The sequence below is a fragment of the Phymastichus coffea genome, unplaced genomic scaffold (assembly GCF_024137745.1).
Source record: "Phymastichus coffea isolate CEN01 unplaced genomic scaffold, Cenicafe_Pcof_1.1 PCOF00008, whole genome shotgun sequence".
NCBI lineage: Eukaryota > Metazoa > Arthropoda > Insecta > Hymenoptera > Eulophidae > Phymastichus > Phymastichus coffea.
Window position 1 is genome coordinate 6,972,294 of NW_026706819.1, and position 14,956 is coordinate 6,987,249.

At 33.4% G+C, this 14,956-nt stretch overlaps 1 protein-coding gene across 1 annotated transcript; it reads right to left on the reverse strand.

Moving 5' to 3' along the window:
• Positions 1-14,003: 14,003 nt before the first annotated feature.
• On the reverse strand, positions 14,004-14,687 carry LOC131670457 (uncharacterized). The gene has a single exon (XM_058946069.1). The coding sequence runs from the start codon at positions 14,685-14,687 to the stop codon at positions 14,004-14,006; it is 684 nt and encodes a 227-aa protein (XP_058802052.1).
• Positions 14,688-14,956: the final 269 nt, after the last annotated feature.

Sequence of the window (14,956 nt, forward strand, 5' to 3'; positions counted from 1 at the left end):
TTCAAAAAAAAATACCATTAGATTTGTCTTAATTTGTACCACCCGAAAATTGCATTTTAGAATTTGTAACCCCCCCCCCCCCCCCCCAATTAAAAAAAAAGCGAAAAAAACGATATTTCGGAAAACTCATTCTACTGGCAGAAAAATAATTGATATCTTAAAAAATAAAAATACCACTAGTTTTATTTTAATTTGTTCCATCAGAAAACTGCTTTCTGGAATTTGTACCCACTCTCAAAGTAGAGAAAGAAAAGATTTTCGTAGGGTAGATTAGGAATTCAAATTAACGTTCAGTTAAGTTCAATTCACTCGATGGCGGTGGGTCTCTTAGGGTATTCACAGACCGATTCTGACACTTAAAAAATTACATGAATTCGAACATATGGAATGTACGTAATACGTTGTTTTTAAGCTAAAAAATACTCGAGATGTTTAAATTAGCGTTTTATAAACACAATAATAGCAATAGAATACATATAACAACTTTCCGCAAAATGTTAGTCTTTAAATCATATATACGTATGCCATGAATAAAGCGGTTATCCATGTCATTCTGTGTAATTTGAAATCTGCGCTCACACAAAAATTATTAAGATATTTTATTATCATAATTGATCCTTAAGAATGCTACTGAGATAATTATTTAAACATTTCGGAGGTTTCTCAAGCTAAAATATCCTTTTATGTATATTTGTCATGTCAAAATTAGTGTATTTTCGTTGTGTCAGATTCCTTCTGTAAACAGTCTTAACTAAGGACCCGGTCACATAGGTACATATACGGATGTGGACGGATACAGACGCGAATCGCAAATCTAGTAACATCACTAAAATTACCTAGTTTGATTATTTAGTACCAACACTACCGGTAGTGAGCAAAAATGACTGTTGTTTAAAACTGTAGCGCCGAACGTACCACATTTAATGAACTCCTATCTAACCTTTACATTATTGCAGTCTATAAGATGGCAAATGATAGAGAATTGATAGTCTTTTAACTATAATTAGTGGAATTAGGCCTAATAATGAAAGTACTTGAATATATGAGAAGAAGAAGAAAATATATATAAATGATATTTATTAATCATCCCAAAAACTTTTTTTACATTAGCATACTCATCAATAAGCAATATTCATAAAACTTTGAAAAGTAAATTGTAGACCTGACATTTAAACATTAAATGTGGTACGTTCGGCGCTACAGTTTTAAACAACAGTCACTTTTGCTTACTACCGGTAGTGTTGGTACTAAATAATCGAACTAGATATTTTTAAAGATATTACTAGAGTTGCGATTTGCGTCCGTATCCGTCCGCATCCGTATGTACATATGTAACCGGGGCCTAAAGTTCTTTCTGTATAGACTAGTTGCTAGAGAATAGTAGTTGCTTCTGAGTCTATTAATAGAGGTGATATATTTTCTATGAAGGTAAGTTTTGTGGAACCATGGTTTAGATGGTGTGGATAAATAGTAATTATGAAATTAGTGAGAACCTTTGTAGGAGGTTTGATCTAGTACTATGAATTGAAAAGATGCTCTCTGTGAGAGTGTTGAATATCTTCAAGAAAATCAGAGTATGGGAGCAGAATTAATGTATTAACGCATTTTGTGATAGCTGATTTAGCTAGTTGATCTACTGTTTCATTATGTGCTATTTGAGAGTGAGAGTATATAATAAGTTCAACAGTTTGTTTTATTTTTGCAATTAAAAAAGGATTATTTTAATGTCTAGTATGAAGTGGGATGTATTTTTACTTTTTAAAGGAGAGAAGTGATGTATGGCTTTTAAAACACTCAAAGAGTCAGAAAAGATGGTGAAGTTATTGTTGTTGTGGGAGTTGTTAGAGATGAAAATTAGAGCCATGTAGATAGCAAGGGCTTCAGCTGTGAATATGAAGGAGAGGGAGGTGATTTTATACATTTCATGAGTGTTTAAGTGAGGTATGAGATACGCGAAGCCAACGTGAGAATTATTTTTTTGTTTAGATGTATCTGTGAAGATAGCAAGAGTGGTTTGTAATTTTTCTTTAAAAAGTTTGTTGAATATAGTGTGGGGAGATTGTGAAGATTTAATTTTGGATCCAATGAGAGTGTTAATATTAGGTTTGTGCATGGTGAATATATTATTGTAGGGGAAGGGGAGAGGAATTTTGAGAGGTTGAATGAAGGGAGAGATTTTTAGGAATAAGTTATTTTATGAATTTAGGATGGTGTATTTGTGTTTAAGAGGATGGTTAGGGGTAGATGTAAAGAGATCTAAGTGGTTGAATTTGTCGATTATAGGGAAGTTTTATTATTATTATTATTTTATTATTATTATTATTATTATTATTATTATTAACCAGAGTATAGTACAAAATATTACAACAAGTAGTAATAATTATACAATTTTACAATTACAAATTTGTAACCCGGCAGAGGATAAACCTGTTCGCTGGTCTGGTATTTTAAAACTACTAAACACTTAAAGAAAATTAAGAAAAAAAAAAAAACAAAGAAAATTAAGAAAAAAAAAAACAAAAAACTTAAAACTAAGAGTCGGTTTGTAATAGATTATAATATTTCACAGATGAAGTATGGCTTAATATTGGTAGCAAGAATGCTTCCTATAAAAGCTTACTTCACCAATTATCTTCGATTTTGTTCTGCTATCTCCAATATCTGATTAACATTTGTCTGGCCGTTACGATTGTCATCATTGATGCTTTCATTTTTCTTGCATATGATATTCTTTCGTATGTATTTAGTCTAACAGGACAAGTAAGTCCTGTAGCACACGTGACTCTATAGTGAGGGAACATTTCAGTATGTTGTCTATATGAATCACATTTACATGTTGCTGTGAATACTATGTCATCTAAGACTATTAAATCTTTATATTTAGGTTGTTGTTCAAGTGAGTACAATGAATTAGTGAAAGTTTGATATCCTCTGATACCTCTATAAAAGTATAATAATGCTTTATTTTTTCCAAGATAATTGATGTCTCCATAGGTCATTCGAATATTATTTGTTTGTAGAATCGGTTTTCCTGGTTTATTTTTTGGTTTATTTGTTTCTATTTGCATACTATTATTGTCTGCAATGTCATCTATTTGTTTAAATACTGTTTCTATGGGTTTATATCTTACTTTATCTGTATTTGGTTCTTTGTGATCTTCTTTGTTTTCTTCTTTTATGAAATGTATATGTTTTTTACCAATTAATTGTTTGTATGTGCAATACACACATTTATTAATGAAATTTATGTTGGTTTTATCTGTTTTTGTTTGAATGTAAGTTTCGTTTCTTTTTCCCTCTTTGAGTCCGTTTTTTGTTTTGGTATTAATAGTTATCCGTTGTGAGTTCCAAGCTATGTTAATCACATTAGCAATTATTTCTATTATTTTTCTGTAGTTATCTGATACATTAATTTTTTTCATGTTATATTCAGACATTCGACGATGAGAACGATTGTAATGAAGTGTACAAGTGCCTTGTGAACACAAATATGTCCTTACATCCAAGAGAAACTTATCCCTATCCACATCCACATGGACTTCCAATGCTGAATGTAGACTATTATCAAAGTTCCCTTGTTGCTTTAGTTTGTAATATATTTGTTGTAAATTGTTGCAATGTATTTTGTGGTTCATTGTATTTCTGTATCTAGAATGGATGGCCTTTTATCCATTTTTTTATTTTGTCCTTTATTGTTTTAGTATTGCCATTTAAAGTTTTGAGGTGAGAAGGTAGTTGATTGAAGGTGGCTAAAGCTCTTGTATAGCTATCTTTAATGCTGATTGCTAATTTTCTTTTAAGGGGCTGTATAGTTTTTTTCCTTGTTACGGAATTTTTCTTCAGGAACATATCTTGCAGGTTGACATAGTGATACACTAGAGATTCCATGGTGAATGTTTGATCTATGTTTAGTGGATTTTTTTCATTTATAAACTTGTTTTTATTTATTATTTGTAATAGTCGTGTTTGTAGAGTTTGTATATATTTGAGTCTTCCAATGTATGCTCCACCCCATGCTATAATACCGTATGTTATTATGCTATGGAAAAGTGCATAGTAAATCATACGTAGATTATCTGTGCTCATTATCCTAGATAATTTGTAGAAAATATAAGTTAAATATTTTAGTCTATTGTATAGCATGTTTGTATGCATGTCCCATCTCATATGGCTATCGAAATGCACTCCAAGGTATTTAGTGTTATCAACTTTTCGAATGGATGTACCTTTTATATTTATATGTAGATATGTTGAGTTGCTATTGCAGTTATTTCCAAATGCCATGTATACTGTTTTGTCAATATTTAATGACAGTTTATTCAATGCTAGCCAAATGGATAGTTTGTTTAAGTAGAAGTTCATATTTTTTTCGACTTCATGCCATGTTTCGCCTTTCACGATAATTACCGTGTCATCAGCAAAAGCCAACACATTATCATTTGGTAGCAATTGTAACATATCATTAATGTAGATTATGAAAAATAAAGGTCCCAATATTGTACCTTGTGGTACGCCAATGTTGACGTGTTGATATTGACTATATTCACCATTAATTTTAACTCTTTGTTTTCTATTACTTAGATAGCTTTTTATAAGTTCATACGCACTACCTCTAATTCCATATCTATAGAGTTTTTTGAGTAGAATTTTGTGGTCCACAGTGTCAAAAGCTTTCGCTAGATCCAAGAAAGTTGCTGCTATTGATTTACTTTTATCTAGTTGATTGTATATTGAGTTAGTTAGGTAGTATAGGGCATTTTTTGTGCTAAGACCTTTGTCTAAAACCAAATTATTTATTAGAAAATAAATTATGTTTGTTGAAAAAACTTGTAATCCTGATTTGTATTAATTTTTCAAAAATTTTGGCGATATTTGATATTAAAGATATAGGTCTATAGTTTGTTGGTAGATACTTCTCTTTAGTTTTGTGGATAGGAATAATTTCAGCACTTTTTAATTCGTCAGGCCATATTTCTTTTTGTAAGCATAAATTAAAGATATAGGTCAACGGATCACTTATATGGTTTATTATCATCTTTAGTACCTGAGTGTTGATGCCGTCAGGTCCTCCGTTTTTGTTGTCCATTTTCCTTATTGTCTGTTGAACTTCTATTCTATTTGTTAAATGTAGAAAAATACTGTTGTTGTTCATAGATGGTAGAGTAATGTTACTATTTATTGGTTGTCTAATATTATCACATATCTGTTTACCTACTGTACTGAAAAATGTATTCATTTGTTCTGCAATGTCGTTTGAGTTTGTAATTTTATTATTACCTATTAATAGATGATTTATGTTATTGTTTTTTTTGGTTTTCTTCCCAATTTTGTTGTTGATTATTTTCCATAGTTTTCGTGGATTGTGTTGATTTGTTTTGATTTTATTTTTTTCATATTTTTCTTTAGCTAGATCTATGGTCTTTTTTAAAGTTTCTACATAGTTTTTATATTTTTCTCTTTTTGTTGCATTATTGGGATCTTTTTTCCAATTATTATAAAGTTTTTCTTTGTGTGCACATGATATCATTATTGCTTTAGTTATCCAATTACTCCTTGGGTTCATTTTATTCTTATTGTGTTTATTGTTTTTAAATGATGCCGTAATACATGTTTGAATGTTTTCTATTAATTTGTTCGTAGCTAGATTAGGGTCTTTTATAATTTGTATGTCAGTCCAAACAGTTCTTTTGGCTTTATTTTTTAGTTTAAAATAGTTTATTATTTTAAAATTGGTTTTTTGTGTACATTTATAATTATTCCTTAAACTCATCATTATGGGGTAGTGATTATATTGTATAAGTTTTATGATAAATTTGTCTGAGAAGTTTGATTCTGTGATTGACAGTAGTAATTTTCGATTCATTGTACATGACGTTTAGAAAAGTAGAGATTCTGTAGCCTAGAGCAAGATGAATAGATTGATTTTGAATTTTTTCTATTTTAGATTTTAGGGAAGAGTTAGTAACGTGTAGTAGAAATAGACTATATTCTAGGGTGCTTCTTATCACAGCAGTATAGATTTTTAGGAGGATCTGAGGGTGACCGCTCCACCAGGTACTTCGTAGAATTTTTAATAAGTGTTTACTAACTTTGCCAATAATGTATTTGGCATGTTCGTTCCAGGAGATACTATGATCAAGGAGGGTACCGAGATATTTTACTTGTTTAAAAAGGAATAACTGATGAGAGTTGAAGTAGAGAAAATAATTTTTTACGTTGATGAAATTACCAAGGTTAAGTATGATAAATTGAGTTTTTTCCAGAGAGATTGATAAATTAATGGAATTAAAGTAGTTATTAATTGAATTTATGGTTTGTTGAAGGATTTGTATGAAGTTTTGAATGTTGTTGTTGGCGGTGTAAATAATAGTGTCATCTGCATATTGAATGAGTGTAGAACCTAAGGGACAAACAACTTTATGAAGACCAGAAACATATATTTTGTAGAAAAGGGCTCAAGATGCATCCTTGAGGAACACTTGTATTTTTATAAAGTGGGCCGTATAAGTCGTTTTAGATTTTGAAAAGTATTTGCCTGTTAGTGAAGAGGTAGATGAATTTTCTGGTTTTGAAGGGGATGTTTATTTCTTTTAAGATATGGTTTAGGATAATTGGATTTACTTTATCAAAAGCCGATTTATTATCGATTAGTGTACAGCAGGTTTCAAGACCTAGCTGTTTATTGATGTGTAATTCAGTGATGAAGAATGCTAGGGCATGCTGGCAGGATTTGGATTTTCTAAATCCGCATTGGGATTTTGGGATTAAGTTATTTTGTTCTATGTAATGTTTAGTCGTATGTTGATTATTTTTTCGATTAATTTTAAAATACATGAAGCTAAAGCAATCGATCTGAATTTATTATTAGAGTGTTTTGGTATAAGTATTGTTTCCAGTTGGAGTGCATTACGCCGTTTTGAAAGAATCGGTTGAGTGAGTCTAGTAGGAGTGATTTGAACATGTTGGGAGTATTTTTAACATTTGGTAGTCAATTTGATCAAGACCTGGTGAAGATTTATCTTTTGTAGATTCTACGGCTATTAAGAGTTCGTTCATGGTAAATGGGTCATCTAGGTTTTCTGAGTTATTTGAGTTTTGTTTGTCAGAGGTCTGAAGAAAGTTGTTTTGTTCATGGAAGGGAGGATATAGGTTTAGATCATCACAGTGTTCTTGTGCAAATTTCTTTGAGTTATCGGTTAAAGTCATGTTATTGGAGTAAAATTTTGTTTGTTTTATTTTAACGTTTTTAAAGCAATTATAGGTATCCCACATTTTTTTAATGTTTGATGATGTTGAAAAGTTTTCTTCAATGTGTTGATGGAATTTGTTATTTTTAATTTTTCTTAAAAAATGTTATACGTTTTTTTCGGTGATTTTAAGTTTTTTTATATTAGAGTACGAGGGATTTTTAAGTAATTCATTACCTGCTTGTCGTCGTATTTTTGTTAATTGAGAGTAATTATCATCCCATCAGTGAGCTTTAAGGGGTCTAACTTTGAAGTTTTTGTGGATGTTAGGTTCGTGAGGTTTATAAAATTCTGTGATATCGGGGGGTGGGGGGGGGGGGGGGGGCGAGAGTGCAAGTATGTAGAACTATTAGTTGATGAGCGTTTTTTGGAGAGTTGATTGGTAGTGTAGATGCATAGGTTAATAAGGAAATTGTATTTCTGTTGAAAGTCTGAGTTATCTATTTCTTTTTTATATGTTTCTAGATGTTTAGAGATTTGTGCTTTATAATTTTGCCAATTTATACCTTTTTGGTTTATTTTATGAGTGAATGTGGTGGGAACTGTTTGTATTTGTAGGAATATGTGAGTCTGGATGGGGAAGTGATCACTATTCATTCTGTCTTGATATACTTCCCAAGTACAGGAAGTGTATATTTATGAGAAACAATAGTTAGGTCAAGGGGTGATGAGATCATGTTGGAGTGAGTGGAAAGAGGAAGATTTTGGTTGGTGTTTGGGTCATGTTCATGTTCAGGAGAGCGATAGTAGGTGTGAATTCCATCGTTTAAAGATAAAAGATTAAATTCAAGAACAGCATTATTTAGATTTTCTCCTGTTTTGCATAATTTGTTGGAGCCCCATATAGGGTGGTGAGCGTTGAAGTCTCCAGCGAAGAGTTTATAATGGAACTGTGAGGTAGAATTGAAGAAGTGTCTCCATTCGCTTAAAGTGGTGACATTATTGTTGTTCGGAGGACGGTAGTTGTCGCCACAGGGGTATCAGAGGGTACAATCATTTTTATTTTGCATGAAAAATTGGGGATGAAAAAAATATCAGCAAGATGGGTGCCGCGTTTGCTCACTGTTGAAAACAAACGAACCCGCGTGGTCACCTCTGAGGCTCTTTTGGCACGCATACGTCATAATCCGGAAGACTTGGCGTCGACTCGTAACTGTAGACGAAAAATGAGTACACCACTACACTCCTGAAACCAAAGAACAGTCCAAACAATGGATTACAGCAGGAGAACCAGCCCCAACGAAGGCAAAGACAGTAAAGTCAGCTGGCAAGATTATGGCCACGGTTTTCTGGGATACGTATGGAATCAACTACATTGACTACTTGGAAAAGGGCCAGACGATTACTGGACAATATTATGCGTCATTATTAGGTTAGCTGAAAGAAAAAATCAGAGAAAAATGTCCTCACTTGAACAAAAAAAAATGACTCTTTCTTCAAGACAATGCTCGAGTTCGATTTTTACATCGTTTTTACCATCGTAGTTTCGATGGTAAAAATTAACGATTTAAAATTCGAATTAATTGATCATTCATCATATTCGCCTTATTTGGCTCCCAGTGACTTTTTCTTATTTCCTAACCTCAAAAAATGGCTTGCCGGACAACGATTCACGTCGAATGAAGAAGTCATCGCCGAAACAAATGCCTATTTTGAGGGTTTTCAGAAATCATATTTTTCTAATGACTTAAAAAAATTGGAAGGCCGTTTAATAAAATGTATCGACCTTCAAGGAGATTATGTTGAAAAATAAAAAAAAATTACATAAGCAAAACTTTTTTTTCCTTCTTTTTGTAAAGACTTATTGACCCCCCCTCGTAATGAGTCAAGTTTGAATCGTAGTGAGTGAATGTTCCTTTATAGGATTTTTATATGATTGAGATCCATTACTATTGTTATTGAGAATGATTTTGTTGTTTTGTACATGTGATTATAGTGTTTGAGGGGGTAAGGTTGAGAAAATTTTATGGTGAAAGTTGGGGTGAGTTAAGAGAAGATTCTGTGTTAGATTTGTAAATTGCATGACTTTGGGGTCTATCAAGAGATTGGTAAGAATGTTGGTACATTCTTCGTGTGAGATTAGTATGTTGTTAAATAAGTATCCGTTATCATGTTGAATGATATGTAGTTAACCAATGTTGTGTTCGTCTATTTCGGTTGGTTTAACTTGTTGTGAGAAGTCATGAGAGATACTTGTTATTTTAGGATTTAAGTTCTAGTTACCACTAGGATTTATTAGTATTTTTAGATGATTTTTCGGGTAAGGAGAAGAAGGTTTCGTTGTGTAGGTTGAGAGGAGTGCTTTGTGGGGTTTTTTGAGGTTATTTGAGAGTATGAGAGTGTGTATTTATTTATATTGTGAGAAGATGAAGGTGAGGGGAAGTGAAGAGGATGATTTAAAAGAGTTGATTGGGAGTTATTATGATTTATTTGAAATATTTCTTCGTAAGTGAGAAACTTGTATAAATCAGGATAATTAGAAAAATGAGATTTTGATTTTTCTATTTCTTTGTATTCTGTTTTAATTTCTTGTATAGATTTGGTTTTTCTTATGGAGATAGAAAGTATTTTTTGTTCAAAAGATCTGGTGGGACATTTTTTATCGGTGGGAAGATGATTTTGATGACAGTGTGACGAGAACAAGCGTTGCGCTATCGGAGGGATGTATGTTTCCACAATATAGGCATCTAGGATTATTTGATTTGCAGGTAGCTTTAGTGTGACCATATCTATAGCAATTCGTGCAGAGCCTTATGTTAGGAATATATGTTTCAATATTAAGTTTAACTCTGAATAAATAGATGAAGTGTGGAAGTATACGTCCTTTGAAGGTAATTTGGACGGTTTTGGTAGGAAGGTATATGGGGATTTTTTTCATCTAATGTTTTTTTGTTGAAACTACGTATTTTTATGGGGTAAGTGCCTTTAAAATAAGTAGGGATATCTATGTTTTGAAGAATCTCTTCTTCGGATAAATTTGTGGGGATTCCTTTGATTATGCCATTTTTTTAAACGAAGGAATGGGGGACTATTACATCTAAATTATTTTTTTGTAAGATTTCAATATCATTTTTTAGGAGTTTATTTGCAATTTTACTTGGATGGGTAATAATCATAAATCTATTTTTGCCTAAAGATTTAATTTCATCGAAGGCATTGTCTGGAAAGAGGGGTGTTTCTTTGGCATAATGTCTGTGCTTTTCGTATGAAAATTAATTCAGTACGAAAGGCGATTTGATAGGAAAATTTTATGAGTTTAAAGACAGAATGATCAGGTTTTATTTCATGAATTTACGGAGGATACAACTGAGAGCGTACAAGCTCGTCGAAGGCTCTCAGCTAACTGATTGCCGACTCCTGCCATAGTCGTCACTCTTAATCTTAAAAGCAATAAAAAAAAAAAGAAAAGTGTCGTGGTCGTGGCTTAGTTGTGTCGCTTATGCGCCGTCGGGGTAACACATGTTAACCATGAGGAGACCACGAGAAACGCATAAACTAGTAGAGTGGTCTGTAGGTACAAAGACAGAAATCGACACCATCTCAACGACTCAGCGAGGCACCGCCTTTCGTAGAATTACTTAAATTGAATACAATGAGTGAATCATAAATCAATGTCGGTAAACAATATAAATGAAATATAATTATATGCAAATAACGTGAGTTCAAGTAAATTAAATTTAGAGTCTACGAAATTGTCCAATATAATAACATTAAAACCAATCGATATCGCACATACTCCCCCCGTTGAGAGTATAAACGAACAACAATCATATCAATTGCCTACAATCGGTAAAATTGCAATTTTTTTACGGTCCTCTTCACAACACCGTTTGCTGTTTTCAGAGTCACTGCTCGTACTATGCCGTCCTTGCCCTTGTGAAGTTGAGTTATTCTAGCTAAGGGCTACTGCATTGTTGGATTTATTATCATCTTTGATAACGACGATTGTACCTTCTTCAGGATTCTTAGTTTTCCTGGTCCACTTCCGCCTTATATTCAACTCGTTCAAATATTCTGTGCTCCATCTTTTCCAAAAATCTTGTCGTATCTTTGTTATTAATTGCCAAGCAGATAATCGGTTTGAAGGTAAGGGTGTGTAATCAGGTTCGGGTAGTGCGATTAATGAGTCTCCAATCAAGAAATGATCTGGTGTCAAGGCGGACAAATCATTTGTATCAGTGGGAATGGGCGTAAGAGGTCTCGAGTTGAGTATCGATTCAATTTCCAAAGAAAGAGTGTAGAACTCTTCAAATGTTAGAACATGATTGTATGCAACTCTTTTAAAATGATGCTTGTATGATTTCACTCCAGCCTCCCACAGTCCACCGAAGTATATGGCGAGGAAGGTGGAATGAAATGAAATTTGATGCCATTATTGCTAGCATAATTGTTTACCACCGTTTTGAAACCGTCCGAATTCGCGAGAGCATACAATTCATATAATTCGTTTTTTGCGTCTTGAAAATTCGTAGCATTATCAGCATATATATTTTGTGGCTTTCCACGTCGGGGAATAAAACGTCTCAAAGCTCCTAAGAAGGCATCAGTGGTCAAATCGCTAACTACTTCAATGTGCATAGCCTTTGATGACATATATATAAACACAGCGACGTACGCTTTTATCCTTTTGCGATTTCGATGTTTCTTTTCCTTTATATAAAGGGGTCCGCAATAATCGATGCCTATATTCAAAAAAGCACGTGTTAAATTCGTGCGTATCTCCGGTAAATTACCCATTTTATGCTCAGCTAATTTTGGTCTAACTCGGAAACATTTCACGCAACGTTTAATCATTTTTCGCACTTCATTTCTTCCATCAATAATCCAAAATTTTTAACGTAAAATGTAAAGAGTCGTTTGTATACAGGTATGACAATAGATATTGTGATAATGGTTTATGATTGATTCTGTAATAAAATGAGATTTAGGCAGAAGAATCGGATGTTTTCTATTGTATGATAAGTTTGCATTTTCTAAACGACCACCTACTCGAAGCAAGCCATTCGCGTCTACGAAAGGGTCCAAAGTATATATCCGACTCTCTTTATCAACTAACTGACCTTTGTTCAAGGACTTAATATCATTATGAAAGGCGTTTTTTTGTACGAATTTAATCACTACTAATTCAGCGTAATCTAATTCTTTCGATGTCAATTTTTTGCATAACGGTATAAAGTCATCGATTTTTAATTTCTGTACCTTGCTATGTCCAAACTTTGCAAATACGCGAACCTATCTAGCTAGAATATGTTTGAGCTTAGAAAAATCATTTGTTGCTTTCAAATAGTCAATATTAATTGATAATTTCAAACATGTAGCCTTTCTCGTTTCCGGTAAGACAATTTCCTTCAACTTATAATTTGATTTAGGCCAATGTGCCTCGTCTTGTCTGAACCAAGGGGAGCCGTGAAACCATATTTCATTATTTTGTGCAAATTTGTGAGGTAATTTATCTGCTGGATTGAAGAAAGTACGTACATGTCGCCATTGATTAATCTCAGTCTTGTCTAATATTTGAATTACCCTATTTGCTACGTAAGTTTTCAATAAACTAGGATCTGTATTTAACCAATGCAAAACAATCTCCGAGTCAGTCCAAAATACTGTTGAATCTACATTGATGTTGATTGAATTAATTACCGAATGGTATAATTCTGCCAGCAAGAGTGTACCACTTAATTCTAGTCTAGGCGTCGTGAGTAATTTTAGCGGAGCAACACATGACTTTGCGCACAACAAAACGGATTGATAGTTTTCGTTTCTATCATTAGACACTAAGTAAATACAAGCACCGTAACCGTCATTACTCGCGTCGCTGTATCCATGTAATTGAATAACCTTTGCATTGTCAATTATAGTTTTACACGGGAATGAAATATTATTCAATGCTTTCAGCTGTCTACAATAAGTTTGCCAATCGGAAAACAGAGATAATGGAACCGATTCATCCCATGACAATTTGAGTTTCCAAAGTTCTTGCATAATTTTCTTCGCATATAAAATGACAGGACCTATTAGACCTATTCGAGTGGATCAAATAATTTTGCGATCTCCGATAAAACCATTCTTTTTGTTACCGATTTAGGTGGTTCTCTAAGCTTGATAGTATAAACAAAGGAATCTTGTTTTACCCTCCAATAAATTCCAAGTGCCTTCAAAACAGAATCTTTGTTTAAGATGAATATATCGTCTAGGCTTTTTTGATTGACTCCTTCGAGAATCGTTTCATCGTTGGAAACCCAACCCATTGACGCATATTAAGCTGTGCGCGATTTAAGAGTTTGGTCATCTGTTCATAAATCTCGCGCGCTTCTCGTTTCGAATCAGTGCCAGTAATCAAATTGTCTACGTAAACGTCTCGTCTTAAGATTTTTGCTGCTAAAGGGTAATGATGTCCATCGTCTTCAATCAACTGATGTAAACATCTTATGGCTAAAAACGGAGCGGATTTCAAACCAAAAGTGACAGTATTTAAAGTTTGTGTAGTTATTTGTTCATTTATCGGCCATAAAACCTTTAAAGATTTTCGATCTTCATTTCGTACAAGAAACTGTAGAAACATTTTTTCAATGTCAGCCATTAATGCATATGTATAAGTTCGGAAGCGCAAAACTAAAGAGAAAAGACTGTCTTGTACAGTGGGACCGGTCATCAATAAATCATTTAATGAATAATCGCTAATACTTTTTGCCGACGCATCGAAAACTACTCGCACCTTGTGGTAGAGCTCGACGACTTGATTATGGCATGATGCGGTTAGTAGTAACCAGAGTCATCCGATGACTCTGCTGTTGACATGTAGCCCAAGTCTATGTAGGTTTGAATTGCCGCATTATATTGTTCTTTATAATTCGCATTCCTTGAGAATTTAGACATTAAATATTGTAATCGTTTCGTTGCAATAGACCTTGATTGACCTAGTAACTCCGGAGATTTTTTAAAGGGTAGTGCTACGACATATCGACCATCTTCATTTCGAGTGACATATTTTTTGAAATGCTCCTCACACTCGCGTTCCTCTGCTGAAAATTGTACTTTCTCCGGTATCTCTTCAATAAGCCAGAATCTTTCTATACTACTATCTAAGTCTGTTAACATACAATTATTCGCGACGCCGCGAGCGGAATTTTTAGGAAAATTCAAGCCTCCGCCTAGCACCCATCCCAACATGGTTTTTTGTAAAATAAGAACATTGTTGCCTTGAGATAGATTAATCGTGCCAATACAAAAGAGTGACAGTGTCGTGCCCGATGCAATAAGCATATCGACATGTGTAGGTTTGTGAAACTCGGGGTCGGCGAGGCGAATGTAGGAAGGGATTTTAAGTCTTTCTCTCGGTATCGAATCGTTCGGTACTGAATCTGAAATATTTGGCACTACTAAAAAGCTCAATGTACGTTTGAAATCATTATGTAAGGATCTGAAAGTAATTGTAATCATGCTATTAACAGTAGTAGAAAGATTATTGACCACTCCTATAGAAATACAACATTTGATTTTTGGCAATCGCAATTTTTTAGCAAAACGGGCTGTAATGAAATTGGCAGTTGCGCACGTGTCAAGTAGAGTACGAGTTTGAATTAATTTATTATCAACATCAAGGGAGCCTACTAACGCGGTCGTCATTAATTGGAAACTCGGTAGAGAAGTCACTGAATTGAAGCAAAAATCAGAGCTTGATAGTCATGCTTCTTTTTTCTCTCCTTTTT